The sequence below is a fragment of the Myotis daubentonii genome, chromosome 6, assembly GCF_963259705.1.
Source record: "Myotis daubentonii chromosome 6, mMyoDau2.1, whole genome shotgun sequence".
NCBI classification, from domain to species: domain Eukaryota; kingdom Metazoa; phylum Chordata; class Mammalia; order Chiroptera; family Vespertilionidae; genus Myotis; species Myotis daubentonii.
The window spans coordinates 78,908,948-78,926,232 of record NC_081845.1 but is presented as its reverse complement, the minus strand read 5'-3'; the positions used below and the strand labels follow the sequence as shown (position 1 = coordinate 78,926,232).

Genomic DNA, 17,285 nt, shown 5'->3' with positions numbered 1-17,285 from the left:
ACTGTTAAGTTTCTTAGGCAGTTTGTTAAGTAGTGACAGATTTCCAGAACACACCTACCAACAGTCACCATTCTGATATCACGCATCATACAAAGGACCCCAGGAACTCAAGCTTAAATGTCTCCCCATCTCACTTAATAGTGTATCAGAATAAATGGGGTGATGGTTTGTATGACCAGAATTTTTGAAAACTACTTGAGCTACAGAGAGAACACTAATATTTATAATAATTGGTTTCTAATTGATGTTGCAGACCTAAATTTGTGCATTATGTGTATCTTACCCTAAATTAGTTATAATCTCAGGCTATTAAAAAATTAAATCAAGCTAATACTGCTATATATCTGTAGAAATTCCTTCCCCAAAAAATTACTTCCTGATTGATGATCATCTTACCTTATATCACCAACCTTAATGCCTCGTGATTTCACAAGGAAATGCGCTAAATATTGCCATCTTTGAACATCACATGACTTTGATGAACCTCTTTGCTATTTAAAGTACCCGAGTATTGAAAATCAGAACAAACAGAAGAACTATTATAAAAGAAAAACAGGACTCTCTCATTCATTTTCAAATAAGGACAGTTCAAAGTAATTTTTTAAAAAAGGAACACAGGGAATTCTAACACACATACACACATATATGCTGGAGGCTATATGATATCATATCTGTACGCTTCAAAATAGAATGTGATCATTTGAAATTATAACACATTTTCCTTTCATTAAGTCTTCCCTGTGTGAAAAGGGTGTCATTCTGTTGTGGCTGCAACTCTCTGAGAGAGAGCATGGGGGTAGGGAGGGATCTTACGCAGATCCTGTTAGATCAGCTCAGGATAAAACTGAAAGTATAAGCTAGCAGGGTCATTTTACCCATTGACCTGCTAGCTATTCTTGTGAAGGTTGGAGGCTTTCAAACTTGCAAATTTTGTTTTGGTTTTGTAAGATGACTAGGATGCATTTAGACCAATCCTCCCAATATTTAGGAGGGAAAGACAATCAGACACACTTGTTTGTATGAAGCTCAGTTATCATAAACTAAAATACGGGAGCAAATTCTTCCTGGTTACCTCAGCTTACTCCATATAATACCACTGAGAAGAATTTACAGCTCTTTCAAAATCCAGTGTCTGCCTGGCTGGTGTGGTCCAGTGGTTGAGTGTCAACCCATGAACCAGGAGGTCACAGTTCAATTCCCAGTCAATGCACATGCCCGGGTTGCGAGCTCGATCCCCAGTGAGGGGCGTGTAGGAGGCACCCAATCAATGATTCTCTCTCATCAATGATGTTTCTATCATTGATGTTATATATATATATATATATATATAAATTCTTTGTTGTTTAAAGTATTACATATGTCCCCTTTTCCCCTCCATTATCTCCCTGGCCGTTTATATTTTTTAAATCCAATGTCTATAAAGACAGAACACTTCAAAGGAAAACGGTGCCATACGTAAGACAGTGATATCTTTTATTAGTACAGTAAAGTCCTATTTTTATGAAATAGGATGGGTCTGAGGTCATTCCATAAAATAGATTTCCCAGAGAATGGAAACAGGCAATTTACCCTAAGAATTTTATTGAAAAAAATTATGCTATTCTATTTGAATAATGATGGGAATGTTCTACCCATTTTCTTTATTAATGAATTAAAATACACAAAACACCATAAAATTATATTAGGGGTTCAAAAGTATCACTTAAATCTTCTTTACCAGTCACTTTCATTTTATAAAATCAGCAGTTCCATTAAAATCATATTATGTAAAAATGGGTTTTTACTGTAATAATAGTTATTACCTATTTAGCTCCCAAAGATATTGTGAAAATTAAATAATAAGCCATTGGAAAGCAAATACGAAGTGTCGCTAATAGCAGAGGCCAAGAGGGGCAGCCAGATGGAAAAAATGAAGGAAAGGAGCCCCTGATAGATTAAAAATCACAGCTTTCATCCATAATTCCATTACTGCCAATACCCTGCTCAACGTTATGATGTGTTAATTATGGCCCTCATGTTATAGATGAAGGTCAGAAAGGTTTAAAATTTATCCAATATCACACCGTTGGTAAATGTCAGAATCCAAATGTAGACCCAGGTTTATCCTCGGGGACAGCCCTCCTTGTCTCCTGAAGCCTCGCTGCCTCCCCAATATGCCCTGGTGCAGTGGTTCTCAACCTGTGGGTCGCGGCCCCTTTGGCGGTCGAACGACACTTTCACAGGGGTCGCCTAAAACCACCCTGCATATCAGATACTTACATTACGATTCCTAACAGTAGCAACATTACAGTGATGAAGTAGCAACGAAAATAATTTTATGGTTGGGTCACAACATGAGGAAGTGTATTTAAAGGGCCAGAAGGTTGAGAACCGCTGCCCTAGTGTCTCAGACTGTTATCCCATCTTCCAAGGGCCACTTCAAATGCCTTTCTTCCACCACGACTGTGATTCTAAACACGTCTGCTTTGATTGCAGCTATTTGCTATATTGTTATGTATCATGTGTCTTATTAACCCAGCTGAAGTCACTCGCTGCTTTGAGGTCATGGCTGTATCTGATTTGCCTTTGGAGCCTCAGATCAAGAGCACCTGGTCCAGTGCCTTGAACACTGTGAGTGCTCAGTGAATGTTGGTTAAACTGAATTGGAAAGGAGTGTGACCTTGAATTATAGCTACATTTACTACCAGATGCTTCTTTCGGAAGTTTCTCCAGTTTTCCTATGGATTGTGCACCTACCGGGGATGTGGTAAGATTGAATTCCTCGAGTAGAGTAAATAATAAAGTTCTCTTCGGTTTAATTTCGCATGAAGGGAACAATGTGAGCAGCCAGCAGAGAAATATGAATTCAGTAAAAAATGTAGTCTGACGTGACTGAAGCATAGCAGGCGGGGATGTGGAGTTTTTAAAAATGATATGATAAAGAGTTAGGGCATTGGAATCAAAGTGTCTGATTTCCTGCCCCAGCCTCTTTACTGAATAGCTGGATGAAACTTGCACAAGTTACTTAATCTCTCTGTGTCCCAGATTTCTCATCTATCAAAGGAGGGTAAAAACAGCATCCTCGCATAAAGTAGTTGTGAGACTTAATTGAGGAAATATATGCGGATCACACAGCACAGTGTGTGGCACACATCAAGCACTCAAGTTATAGTGGCAGTTTATCATCATGGTAAAAATCTTAGTTATTAGGAATCTGTTCAAAGAAGACATTATTTTCCACAGACCTGTAAAATTGTATAGTCATACTATGTCAAACTCAAAGATTTATTTCTGGTATTAAATTATGGATGACCACATTGGCGTGTGCACTTTATTCAAGCAATACTTATTGACTGCCTATTTTGTGCCAGACTTGGTTGAATAAATTGTACTTGACTCAAAGAAGACTAGGAATGAAAGAAGCCAGGAGAGCCAGGAAAAGGTTAAGAATACACACCACAAATAGGAAGAGAAGGTAAATTAAACCCAAAGTTCCATCAGAGGTCAGACTGCCAAGGTTTGCCAAAAATAAGCAGAGAAAAATTAGCCAGAACAGCTCCTATGTAAGGCTCAAAACTGAATGGAACAATGAATCAAAATGCTGGCCACTAAAAGATGATTTGCTGGAGTTCAAAGAGGGCTTATTAGAAGAAAGGGGCAACAGGAAAAGAGTAAGGACTTCCTTTATTATGTATTACATATCAGTTTTCATTTGCTTATCTTTACATTTGAAAAGTACAAATAATAAACAATAACTACATGTTTTAAAAGTCTTAACTCCTCTGGTTCTCACAATAATACTAAAGGACGAGAGATGCTCTATGCATCCAATGACTATGCCCCCACCGACCTTTTTCCAAAGCACTGATTTGTGCTATTTAAAAGCAATCTTATGGAGAATTCAGGTCCATCTCATTAGCTGACCATGAACAAAAGAATGAGGATGCTGGAGAATGCCAGAGGTTCTAGGCGGCCAGGACACACATGGATACAGTCAACTGCAATGCCAAGCAAGATAGCTAAGATTGCTCCTCACTCAGCATAAAGGTCCCAAAGGATATTAAAAGCTTGGCAACCTTCAAAAGCTTCTCTTGCTTCCGCACAGGGTGGGAGAAACAGCTTGCTCAGTGGGAAAAACCATAGCCCAGGGCCAATCCGCTGGCCAGATTCATCAAAGAGATGGCTGAGACAGAACAGATTTTTTCTTTTCGTATAGGAATGACTCATGAGCTTGTTTACTCAAAAAGTTACATCCTCCATGGAGAGAAGTGGAAGATAGGGGAGTTGGATAATAATAATGATAATTCAAGTTCCTATTGATCAGCCCACTCCCTCCAGCCCCTCAACTCCCTATGCAATTACAGGCACACTACCACTACCCAGAAGATAGTATATTTTGTTGTTGTTTTTCTCTCTCTTTTTAATTGTATTTTACTCTATTTTTTTCTGCCTTAATTTTTTGTCATCAATAAAACAAACAACAAAACTACTCTCTTTTGTTTACTCTTAGACTTTATATTTTATTTTTTTAATCTTTATTGTTGAAAGTATTACATAAGTCCCTCCTTTCTCCCCATTAAACCTCTTCCAGCCCACTCCTGTCCCCTCTACCCCAGGCCCTCACCACCCATACTCTCAGACTTTTTAGAAGAAGAATGCACTTGATTGGCTAAGAATATGGACTCAGAGTAAGACAGTCTGGGTTAAAATTCTGACTTTGCTGAACCTCAAACTGTGTGACCCCGAGCAATTTCTTAACTGCCCTGGCCTCTGTTTCTCTGTCAGTAAGAATGGGGTTAATAATGTCACTGATATCACAGAGTTATTATGGGGATTAAATTAGTTAATATATGGAGAATAATTCCATGTCGTTAGTTGTCAACAAATGCTTAATGTTACCATTATTACTTTACAGATGACCAGATGTTCACCTTCCAGTACCAATCTTCTTTTATGCAGTATTTACTTAAGTTCAAACCATAAATGTGGTTAGGTCTTTTAGGGGAAATATATTTGTTCTATTAAAAATATTTTCTTCTCAGGCTGGAGAGACTTTCTGGGAGTTTCAAAAACTACCTATATAGAAAAAATGAATTTTTTAAGTGTGATATGTGTTTCAGTATATCTGAGGAATCATCTTTCTCCTATCTGTTAGTACACAGGGAGGGGGTTCTAGATAGACAGATGGGTAGATAGATGATACATACTTTGTTTTTCTATTTTATTAACCTGTTCCTTTTCTAGCATCTTTGGAAAATCATGGCAACAGAAGGGCTTGTCATTTTTTTTCTCAGTCCTATCTGTAAAAACTTCACACAGGCAAAAGATTAAAAGCCATTTTAAAAATTGTTTATTTCCATGTACTCTGCCTTTCAAACATAAGGTGTAAATCTGTTCTATAACACATAAAAAAATTATCTAGTTAGTCCATAATTTTAAGTCCTCTTGGCATTGTGACTACTTATTCTACCTTTAATGAAGGTTGGCTGAGCTATTTTTTCCAGATTTCACTTATAAGTGCCTACTTATTTCCACATTCTCTACTGTGTCGTACAATAAACTTAAATGACAGATAATCCCCAACTAGACTGGCCTGGTTCAGTCTGTCAGTGATTAATTCAAGAATTGTTTTTACTCACTTGGTAAAATCAGGACGTCATCCCCAGGGCCTGGGATGGTATGGTTGTGTCCTCCCCAGCCCTCTTCAATGCCTATCCATGATTCAGGGAGGGACCATTTTAAAGCTGATTCAGGCACAGAGGTAGTAGCTAGAAAACAAGAGGGAAGTAGTGAAGAGTAACTGAAAATCTGATTCACTATGATAACTTGCAAATTCTATTATTATTTTAGAATGCTGGTGATATTTTCACCTCCAGAAGTGGCTGCTTTTTAAAATTTTATAAACTTCCAACAAAACTTTTATCAGATACAAAGCAAGTAATTATTCACTCCATTGATTATCTCCACTTCTAGGGAAAATATAATTTACTTTTGTTGTTAAATGATTGTGTTTTGCCTTATTATAATTATTATATGAGCTTATCATAAAACAATTGAAAAAGGCAAATATAGAAAGAAAAATCAAAAAATAATAATTTCCTATAATCTCACTACCTAGAGATAACACCATTAACCTTTTATTTGTATCTCCTTCCAGAATTGCTCAGCATTTTTATATAATTGAGATTATATTATATATGTAATTTTACAACCTCTTCTTTATTTAGATTAGTAATTTTTCATATGCATTTTCTCGTGTCATTATAACTCCTTGTAAATGTAATGGCTATCTAATCTAATAAAAGAGAAACATGCAAATTGACAACACCTCCACTACACCCAAGCCACGCCCACCAGCCAATCAGAGCGACTATATGCAAATTAACCCAAGCAATATGGCTGCTGGCAGCCATGGAGCTGGAGCAAGCAGGAGGTTTGGTTGCTCCGGCAATGGAGGAAGCCAAGCTTCCCGCCTGCCCTGGCAGGCTGTGGCCTCTGCTCAAGGCAACAAAGTTTCAATTATAGAAGACAAATAAATCCCAGATACCTGCTTCCAGTCAGCCTCCACTGGGAGTTTGGATGGCTAGGGGCCATGGCCAGCCTTTAAACAGCCATCAGCCCCTCACCCAGGATGGCCACACCCTAATGGGGTGAGGGTCCCCGCTGGGGGGCTTGGCCAGCCTGAAAACAGCCATCAGCCCCTCACCCAGACTGGCCAGGCACCCCAGCGGGGACCCCCACCCTGAAGGGGCTGTAGCCAGCCTGAAAACAGCAATCAGCCACTCACCCAGGCTGGCCAGGCACCCCAGCGATACCCCCACCCTGATCCGGGACACCCTTCAGGGAAAACCAGCCTGCCCCATCCATGCACCAGGCCTCTATCCTATATAATAAAAAGGGTAATATGCAAATTGACCCTAACAGCAGAACGACTGGGAATGACTGGTCACTATGACACATACTGACCACCAGGGGGCAGACGCTCAATGCAGGAGCTGCCCCCTGGTGGTCAGTGTGCTCCCACAGGGGGAGCTCTGCTCAGCCACAAGCCAGGCTGACGGCTGCCAGCACAGCGGTGGTGGTGGTAGCCTCTCTCGCATCCTCAGCAGCACTAAGAATACCCGACTACAGCTTAGGCCTGCTCCCTGCTGGCAAAGTGGACATCCCCCAAGGGCTCCCGGGCTGCCAGAGGGATGTCTGACTGCCAGCTTAGACCCAATCCCCCGGGGAGCAGGCCTAAGCCAGCAGATGGTCTTCCCCCGAGAGGTCCCAGACTGCAAGAGGGGTGAGAGACCCCCCCAAGTGCACAAATTTTTGTGCAGTGGGCCTCTAGTCTATATATATAAAAGGCTAATATGCAAAATGTCCCCTCGGGAGTTCAACTGGGAGACCAGGAGTTCGATTGCTCACTATAAAGTGTGCTGACCACCAGGGGGCGGCACAGAATGAAGGGAGGCCCCAGCCAGTAGCTGGAAGGCCCTGACCACTGGCCAGGCCTAGGGACCCTACCCGTGTGCACTGGGCCTCTAGTATTCTATATGAAAAGTCCATAATTTTCTTAATTTCTAATATTTGGTATTTAAGCTGATTTCTTCTTAAAATAGAATCACTGAATCAAAAGGTATGATCTTCTCATAGCTCTTAATGGATATTAAAAGCAGGATAATAATTTGGACATCACTCATTGCAATAATTTACATACAGTTCCTATGTTCCAAATGGTTTTTATTGATTCTACCACTGATGATCAACCAGCATTTTCTTTTCAACCCTCCTACTGGCCTCTTCATCAGGGAACTGAAACATAAATCGACTGATTTCCAATGAGGAATGCCCAGCATCACATCATGCACACCATGCTGAATTGTACCCACATGTTCTTTACTGGAATATGATCCCTGCTACAGTCACGGGGCAGAGAAATTGTCTCAAAAAAGGATGAAAAGATTCACAGATGACTAAACATTCTTCTCCCAGCACAGATCTTCTTTTATTCAGTAATATTTCAAGTAGTTCAAATTAAACCACAAATGAAATTAAGTATTATAGAGGGAATACATTTGTTCTACGAAAAATAGTTTCTTCTCATGCTAGAAAAATTTCCTGGGAGTTTCAAGAACTCATATGATGGGGGATCTCACATGATTGGTGGGAGGGGCAGATCTCATTCATTACTTGCTAAGTTCATAACCATAAATAATCAATGTCTTCTCTACAGAATTGCCTTAAAAATGTAGGGATACAAAAAAAAAATACTACACCACGCTTTGCCCCAAGGAGCTAATAGCATATGTAAGTTGTGTAAGTAAATATTGGGAGGATAGAGCTCTGAAGGGATTTCTCTTTAATGGTACCGGAGCAAGGGAGGAAATGAGACCTTGCCAGGGCAGGCTTCCTAGGGGGGAAGATCTGGGCTGCATTTGAAAGGCTCAGGAGCTATAAAGGTAAAGGGGGAGTGAGATGTGGTGAGGGCATGTGGTGAGAATCTGCACTCTAGACAGAGGAATGAGCATGAGCAATGGGAAGAAATAAAAGATCAAGTGGAAGAACTATGGGCAGTTTATAAGGAGGCAAATGAGGCTGCAAAAACCATCAGAGATGAATATGTGAAGAGCAACAAAGATGGAGAAGCCTCTGTATTTCCATCATGGGTGCTGACGGGCAGAGATAGAGATACCCATTAGGACATGTATTAATGAATTCTCTTTCAGCCATATGGAATTCAGGGTGCCTGTAAGGCCTCCAGGTGAAAATATACAGCAAGCAGGGAATGGATATGAATCTGAAGGATGGAAAAAGGCTCTGAGTCAGAGAGATGGATTTTGATGTTATCAGCCCAAGAGGCTGTATTTGAAACTGAGGATATTTGTGATAGTTCCAGAGTCTGTGGTATGAAAAGAGAAAAGCCTATGGCCAGAACCATAGGGAACACCCAATTGTTTTGTCTACCTGAACCCAACTCCTCAGGATGACATGGTCTACTTAGGGTCCCAGGATAATTACAAAGGATGGATAGATATAGAGGTAGGTAGGTAGGTAGGCAGGCAGGTAGGTAGGTAGGTAGATAGATAGACAGATAGATAATAGATGTCAATTTAATTAGCATAAAACATATCCCATATCATGGGAATCAGTCAATGTCTAGAAACAAGCCTCACTCAGAAGAGGCTCTCTCTATATTTTATAAAAACTAATACTGTAATACCTTCCTAAGTTTCCTCCCAATATTTACTCCTTTCCAATACTACACCCTAAATATTCAAGTGGGGATAGGGTGGGAACATTTGTTGAAATGGCCACTAACTAGAACCACAAGCACCAGAGAAAAAGATGTCCTGAAGCCTTATTTCCAGTGATATTTTAAACAGGCAATGACTACGTTCTTCAAAACCCTATGCCAAACCGCAAAAACCCATAATTACTTCAATTTTATATTGCAGATGTGGGAAACAAACATTCTTCCCTTTAGTCATCTTCACTCTCATTTATACAAAGGCTAAAAATGTCTTTAATTGAACAAAATAAATCTTAAGGTAGCTGTCCCAAGGGATGTTATTATGAAGGAATTTGATTATTCTATACAATCTATACAGTGAATGGAAAAGGAAACATCTTATCCTCCTGCATGGTTATTAGATGCCCATACAGTTACTACCTAGCTTCTACATGACTATTATTTAATATAGAAAAGTGAGGAGGGAAAAAGAGCCTCTGACAGTGAAAGAAGAAGCAGTCAGAGGTATTCAGGGAGAACCAGGAGAGAATTTCTTGGAAACCTAAGAAATAAATGTCCAAAGGGAAAAATGTGACCTTGTTAATAGCAAATTTCTGATGAGAGACGGAACTGGAAGTGGCTATTGAACTAGGCGACTAGGGCATGAGTGATCAGGATGAGAGCAGTCCCAGTGGAGGAGTTCTCAAGGGGGAAACCACTGTGGATTACAGTGGATTGAGGGACGCAGTGGAGAGAAAAGCAAGGAAGTCACTGGGTCAGAATATCCACAGAGCTTACTGAGGAACCTTTAAACTTTGAGACTCTCAGCCTCTGTTCTGTCTTCCCAATCTTTAGATAAGTTAGATTTATCTTGAAACTGGAATCCATAAATTTTGGTCAGGACCACCATTTGGAGTGAAGCCTTGCCCTGCTTTCCTCTACAGATCCGTCACTCAACGACAACCAAAATTTGAGGTGGTTCAAACTTCATATCTCAGCTACATATTGCCCTTTCCACCCTAATCCTTCATCTGCCCCAGCTTTTTATGGCTCTTCATGAAGAGGGAGCTATTTAGAGAAGTTTGAAGTTGAGATATCAACTAGAGAAGGATTAGGTAAGTATTCATACATTTTTTGTTTTGTTTTATTTTAATTGGGAAGCAATACACGAAGGAGCCAGTAAAGAAGGGCAGGTTAACTACACAAGACAAAGTTATTTCCTGAAGGCACAAAGTTCAGAAGGTGCTGGAAGGGATGGGCTGACTTTAAACAGGAAAAGGGTGACAGATTCTCAGAGACCAGAGAAAAGGAAATAAACTTAGATCTCTGGGACAAGGGTTGGCAAATTTAGGGAGAGAATATCTGATCATCTCAATGTTCTCATATGACTATGGACAGCATTTGAAATTAGCGCCCATTAAAGAAACAACACGGTTGATGAAAATCCTCTTCAGAAATATTTTTATCTTCCATCAAAGTGGTTGCTTCACTTACCCATCCACTTGCCTCCCATCAACACTAATAAAAGAGAAAAATGGTAATTGGCGTACGACGATACCCTTTTCATTGGCTAATCAGGGCTATATGCAAATTAACTGCCAACTATGATTGGCAGTTAACTGCCAACAAGATGGCGGTTAATTTGCATATGTAGGCACAATGCAGGGAGGCGAAAGGGAAAGCAGGAAGAAGCCCCCTGCCACTGACAGTGATCGGAAACCCAGGGGGGAGCTAAGAGCTGGGGGGCAGGGCAAAGGCGGCCCTGGGGCCACCTTTGCCCTGCCCCCCAGCCATGATCGGAGAATCAGGTTCCTTTGCCGCCCTGGCCAGTGATAGCAGGAAGTAGGGGTGGAGCCAGCGATGGGAGCTGGGCACCGTCGAAGCTGGCAGTCCCGGGAGCTAGGGATCCCTTGCCTGGGCCTAAAGCGGAGCCCACGATCGCGGGGCCGCTGCAGCTGCGGGTCCCCCCTGCCCGAGCCGGACGCCTCAGCCAGAGGCGTTAGGCCTGGGCAGGGGCAGAGCCTGCAACCGCAGGGAGCTGGGGGTCCCCTGCCCAGGTCTGACACCTCTGCCAGAGGCCTCAGGCCTGGTCAAGGGGCCGATCCGGTGATTGGTGATTGGAGGGTGATGAGGGTCAACTCCTCTGGCCGAGGCATCAGGCCTGGGCAGGGGGAGGAGCCGGGGATTGGGGGGATATGATGATCCCCTTGCCCAGGCCTGAAGCCTGGGTCAGAGGCGTCAGGCTTGGGCGGGGGGTGGAGCAAGCGATCAGAGGGAGATGGGGGTCCCCTGCCCAGGCATGATTCCTGGGCCAGAGGCCTCAGGCCTGGGCGGGGGCCAGAGCCAGTGATCGGGGGGAGATGGGGGTCGCCTGTCCAAGCCTGACACCTCTGGCAGAGGCGTCAGGCCTGGGCAAGGGGCCGATCAGGCGATCGGAGGGTGATGGGGGTCTACGCCTCTGGCTGAGGCATCAGGCCTGGGCAAGGGGCAGAGCCAGCAATCGGAGAGGTCTGGGGGTCCCCTGCCCAGGCCTGATGCCTGGGCCAGAGGCATCAGGCCTGGGCTGGGGGCAGAACCAGTGATGGGGGGAAATGAGGGTCCCCTGCCCAGGCCTGATACCTCTGTCAGAGGCGTCAGGCCTGGGCAAGGGGCCGATCCTGCGATTGGAGGGTGATGGGGGTCAACGCCTGAGGGCTCCCAGTATGTGAGAGGGGGCAGGCTGGGCTGAGGGACACTCCCCCCCCCCACCCACCCAGTGCACGAATTTCGTGCACCGGGCCCCTAGTCTTTTATAAATCATCATGGGCACTAAGAGGATACCAATAAGCCACAGTGTTTGGGGAGCATGAAAGGCTTTCACTGGGGTATTCAGAAAACTAGGTACCATCTTGACCCAAATTCACATAAATCTGTACCCCAAACCACTAAGTACTCAAACAACAATTTACATCACATCACCTCCTCTGCTCTCCCCATAACTGGCCCATATGTCCCCTAACTTCTGCTGTCTCTAGTTTCCTGTCTATTATTTCCACAGTGACCAGCACAATCTTGTACACAGAATAAGCCTTTAGTTAAATGACTGAGTTAAGATGCTCTCTGTAGCAGGAAACCTTAACGCAAAATGTTTCATCTACATTACAACTCTACTGAATCTCTGAATAGGTTAACATATAGATAGAACTCCATGAATTATTCCATTCTTGTATTGATCAAGAATTTTCTATAATATTAATTGGTAAAACGTTAATATTGGGGGAAATTAGGTTAAACGTATATGGAAATTCTTTGTACAACCCTTGCAAATTTTCTGTAAGTCTGAAATTAAACAAAAGCTTAAAAATAAATGTTTGCTGGGGAAAAAAGAATTTTCGATACTGCAATAATTTTACTGTTTTTCATAGAGCTATTCATTACACAAAATACACCCATATTTATTTAAATTTTTCCATCTGCATATACCCTAAACTATGGAAATCAGCCTATGTCTGAGAACCACATTAATATCCGAATTTATTTCTAAAGAATGGTAATGTACTAACTCTGTAACTCCCTGCATTTTGGGGTAGTTTTCTGTCCCAAATTTATAGGCTAGAAAAACTGGCTACATGTAATTGGTTCTGATCTAATTCATAAATTCACATATGCCATAAAAGGGAGTTTAAGTACTTTAGCAAGTGTATGGTAAAGCAGAAAGAACATTAGAATGAACTGGGAAACTGAGTTCTCATCCAGGTTAACCACTCACTACTGATATGACCAAGTAAACCTTAATCTCTAGGCTCGAATGCTCTCATTCATAAAATGAGGCAATTGGATAGGACGGCCTATGATGTTTCTTTCCTTATTAAAAGTCTACACTTCCATAAAGCATTGGCTTTCTATTTATTCATCATGTTGTAATTGAGAAATCAAATGAAGCATCTCCTAGTTAAACTGACCCTGCTGAAAAGTCCCTGGATGCTGGCCACCCACAGTGTCCTTCCAAAGAGACCTTCATACAGAAATCTTCATACTAAGTGCTATGGCCACCCTGGCTACAGCTGGTTGAACCAGGAATGGCCACCATAAATGGCCCAGTATCCTCTGAAGGGTCCTAGCACAAGAGCTTCCCCAATAGCTAGATTCTTTACAAAATGGGGACTGACCTAACTGATCTCATGTCTTTTGGGGGATTCTGAAAACAGAACTTTCAGAGAAGAGAGAACTGTAAGATACTTTCCCTTAATAACAGTTATTTTAAAGGAAATTTAGTCAGTCATTTGATTGACATCCCAAGTGACCATAAGACCCCATAAAGTCAAAGACTACTGCCCATTGTTGTCTCCTCTTGTACCTCACATGAGAGGCATTCAATTATTAAGGCTTTTATGAGCCACCTAAACAAAACAGAAACAAACTCATAGATACAGAGTACAAACTGATGGTCGCCAAATGGAAGAGGTGTTAGGAAGATGATAGAAGAAGGTGAAAGGGACCAAGAGGTACAAATTGCCAGCTATGAACAATAGAGACCATTATAATCTTTTGAACAATAATAGATACAGAGGCAGAGCTGCCTCAAACAGATTGTCAAACTGCAGTGGGAAGGCCGGGGAGGGTTGGGGGGCAGGAGGTAGGGGGGTAAGAGATCAACTAAAGGACTTGTATGCATGCATATAAGCATAACCAATGGACATAAGACACTGGGGAATAGGGGAGGCTAGGGGACTGTCTAGGGCGGGGGGATAAAATGGACACATATGTAATACCCTTTGTAATACTTTAAGCAATAAATAAATAAATAAATAAATAAATATGAGATTTTTATCTTAAAAAAAATAATCATGGGGATGTAAAGTACAAAATAGAGAGTATAGTCCATGATCATGTAATAACTATGTATGGTGCCAGACGGATACCAGATTCATTGGGGGGATCACTTCATACGGTATATAAATGTCTCATCACTATGCTGTACACCTGAAACTAATATGATATTGTACATCAACTATAATTGAAAGATAAATTTTTTAAAATTTAAAAATAGAAAAAGAAGTTGCTTCATAATGAGAATGAATAAAGCCTCTTAGATATTTCAAAAGAAAAGAAAAGAGCAGAAAGGAGGAAAGGAAGGAAGGAAGGAAGGAAGGAAGGAAGGAAGGAAGGAAGGAAGGAAGGAAGGAAGGAAGGAAGGAAGGAAGGAAGGAAGGAGGAAAGGGAGAGAAAGGAAGGAAGGAAGATCAGCTACAAAGATCAAAATGCTATGACAGAGCAGAAACAGTTATGAAAACAAAGAATCACATTTCTTCTAGTCCAATAAGCATGGATTAGCAACCATCGGTACTTCTACTTTATAGTTTTACTTCAATTATTTATTCATTTCAATGGAGGAATTACCATTTTCTGATTAGCATGGGTTCTGCTCTGACCTATGACAAAAATGCCACTGGGAATCAAAGGAAAACTCAGCCTTTGAAAGGATTTCTCCCTGCTGCCAATGTATAGGTAAATTGACTCAGGATAAACAAAAACAATGAAAAACATTAGAAGGTGCTTATGAGTCATTTCGTCTTTGAAAATTTGGCTTTTATGAGTTAGAAAGATTTCACAGAACCATCTGACTTTGGGGGATGGTTTGTTTACCCTGATTTCCTGAAATTACTGGGAACAATTAAAGGTTTGAGATACCCTGAATTTTTCTTTCCGTTTGTTGGGGGCCTAATGGCCCATCTGCAGATCTGGACTCCTGTGTGCACATCTGGTCCATAATTTATAAAATGTGCTTATTTACATCTTTTCATTCTTACTTTCCAATGTTTTGAAATGTTCCTTCGTATATCTTTCTTTAACATACAGACACATCTTAGCTATAGGGCTGACACAATAGAGAGCAGTGAGGCATAAAACCATTAGGACTGATACTTGCCTCTTTACAAACAATATGATAGGAAGAATTTGTGGAACTATTATTGGAGGACATTGTGATGTGCCAGGAACTTCTACTTTGTGGGTTAATACTCACCTGAAATAGTTGGGGGCATACCTTCCTTCACCTGGACAATCACTTGGACTTGACCTTCACCTGAAACTGAACACAAAAAGCCACAACTTGGATGTGAGGCGAAGAGTGTCTTAATACGAAGGATATTCATATGTGAGAAAGGAGGCTTTGTGCTATATTCTCCCCAACATAACGAAATTTTCAAAATAAAAAATAAAATCCTTAGTAGTTAGTCTAACAATTGATTTCCAACATTTGATTTTCTTTGCTTTTATTTCATTAAACTTAACTGCAGTGAGGTCTCCTAGAGATTTGGCACATAAATAGGCTATAAAAACCTTTAGCCATATGTCCTTTGGAAACCAATGTTGGGCAGCAGGGCACACCTCATACCCTATTTCCTCTCTGTCATTTTTGAAAGCTCAGCTTGTAGAGTTCATGATTTTTAGCAATAGAGTTCAGATCACCCATGAAATGTATTTGCTTTACCTTTATCCAAACAAATTGTCCTTTTAATGAAGGCTTTTCTCCACCCCACCCCCCTATTCCCTCCCATCTTCCAAACCAACTGAGTACATTTAAAAGGCCTGAGGTTCATTAATTTTAAGTGTTCAATAAATTAGTGGAAATAATCAAAAGGCCTGATTCTTTCTGATAATGACAATTTGATGTCAGTATAAACCAGTAGATTAAGCTGGGAACATATGCTCCTTTGCCAAGAGAGGCTGCTATAATTAAATAGTGAATGCATCTACAAGGTGCTCTCACGCCTGATTAATTAGTAATCAGGTGCCCGAACTCCACTTTTCAGTAACACCTTGTCTCTTATTGGTTAATTACCTTTCTGCCTTATCAGATGTCATGGGAGCCAGCACCTCCCCACCACTGGAGGGCTGGGTGCTGCTAAAGGCTGCAGCCTTGAGACCTTGGCCAAACCCACGCTCTCCACTGGCCATTCCCTGGGACCTTGAGCCCTTCCTCCACCACAGAATGAAATAGAACAAGGATCATTCTTCCTAATTATAAAGCATAGGATTTTGAATATTACAAAGAAAATCACCCCCAAAGGAATCTATGATGAGACCTCTCCTAGTCTTCTATTCAGATTTTGATAATTGTTCTCAGTTTAATTTCTTCCGGTTATAAAAGGCATGAGTTTGTCAGGTACAATGGCCAGCATGTTCTTTTCCATGTTCTACTTCATCACTACTTCTAAGACCTCACTTATATTCTCTGTCCTATTGCATAGTTCACCCACTTTTCTGCCTTTAGTAATAATAACAATAAAGCCACTAGCGTAGCATCTTATCTCTTTTTTTTTTATTCTAGAATGTTTAATTTATCCACTTCTGCTCACACTGACCTATGCATTTCCTAAAGTTAAAAAGTGCTTTAAAATGATACTGTGATATTTAGCCTAAGCTAGCTCTCAATGTAGCAAATATTTATCCAGCACCAACTGTGGTTAATTTAGGATAACAATTGCATCCATTGTTAGTTTGCTTTGTCTTTAAATCTTACAGGAAGAGATTTTTCTCATGTACTTTAGGACATTAAACATTGCTGGATACTTAATTTTCATGGAACAATCTAGAAATCCTAACTTTATAGTGCTCTACCCTGGATACCCAGGACCTAACTGACAATTTCAACAAGTTAAACAAATAAAGGTAGGAAACAATCCTCTTAAGGAACCAAAAAACAAAATACTACAAAAGTTAAGCTCAAATGGAAAGAGAAGCAAAAGAGAATATGAACAAGATGATACCTAAAACCAAGCAAAGGCAGTAACAATAGAATACCCTTCCGCAAAAGGAATTGAAATATTATAACAGAATCAAACTCTAAGAAAGGAAAATGAGAATAAATTCCGGGAATCATTTGGAAAGGGAAGTCAGTTCACTTAGAGGTCATCCTTGTGGACAGTTTCCAGGAGGGTGTAGATTTCAGGGCACCCCTGCCCTCTCCCTAAGACCCAGCCACTGAGGTAAGGAAAGCAAACAAGTAAAGTTACCGATAAAGGTGTACTTCAAGTCATTCTAGTCATTTTATAGATTTACTAGGGGCCCGGTGCACGAAATTCGTGCACTGGGTGTGTGTGGGGGGGGT

General features: G+C 41.1%; 1 protein-coding gene across 1 annotated transcript in view; it reads right to left on the bottom strand.

Moving 5' to 3' along the window:
- The window catches only part of PKHD1 (PKHD1 ciliary IPT domain containing fibrocystin/polyductin), a 409,206-nt gene that overhangs the window by 164,561 nt on the left and 227,360 nt on the right, over nt 1-17,285 (bottom strand). Inside the window, exons 51-52 of the mRNA XM_059701438.1 lie at nt 15,198-15,263; nt 5,619-5,747 (exon numbers count right to left, since the gene is read on the bottom strand). Coding sequence (XP_059557421.1) covers nt 5,619-5,747; nt 15,198-15,263 — 195 coding nt within the window. The remainder of the gene's footprint in view (nt 1-5,618; nt 5,748-15,197; nt 15,264-17,285) is intronic.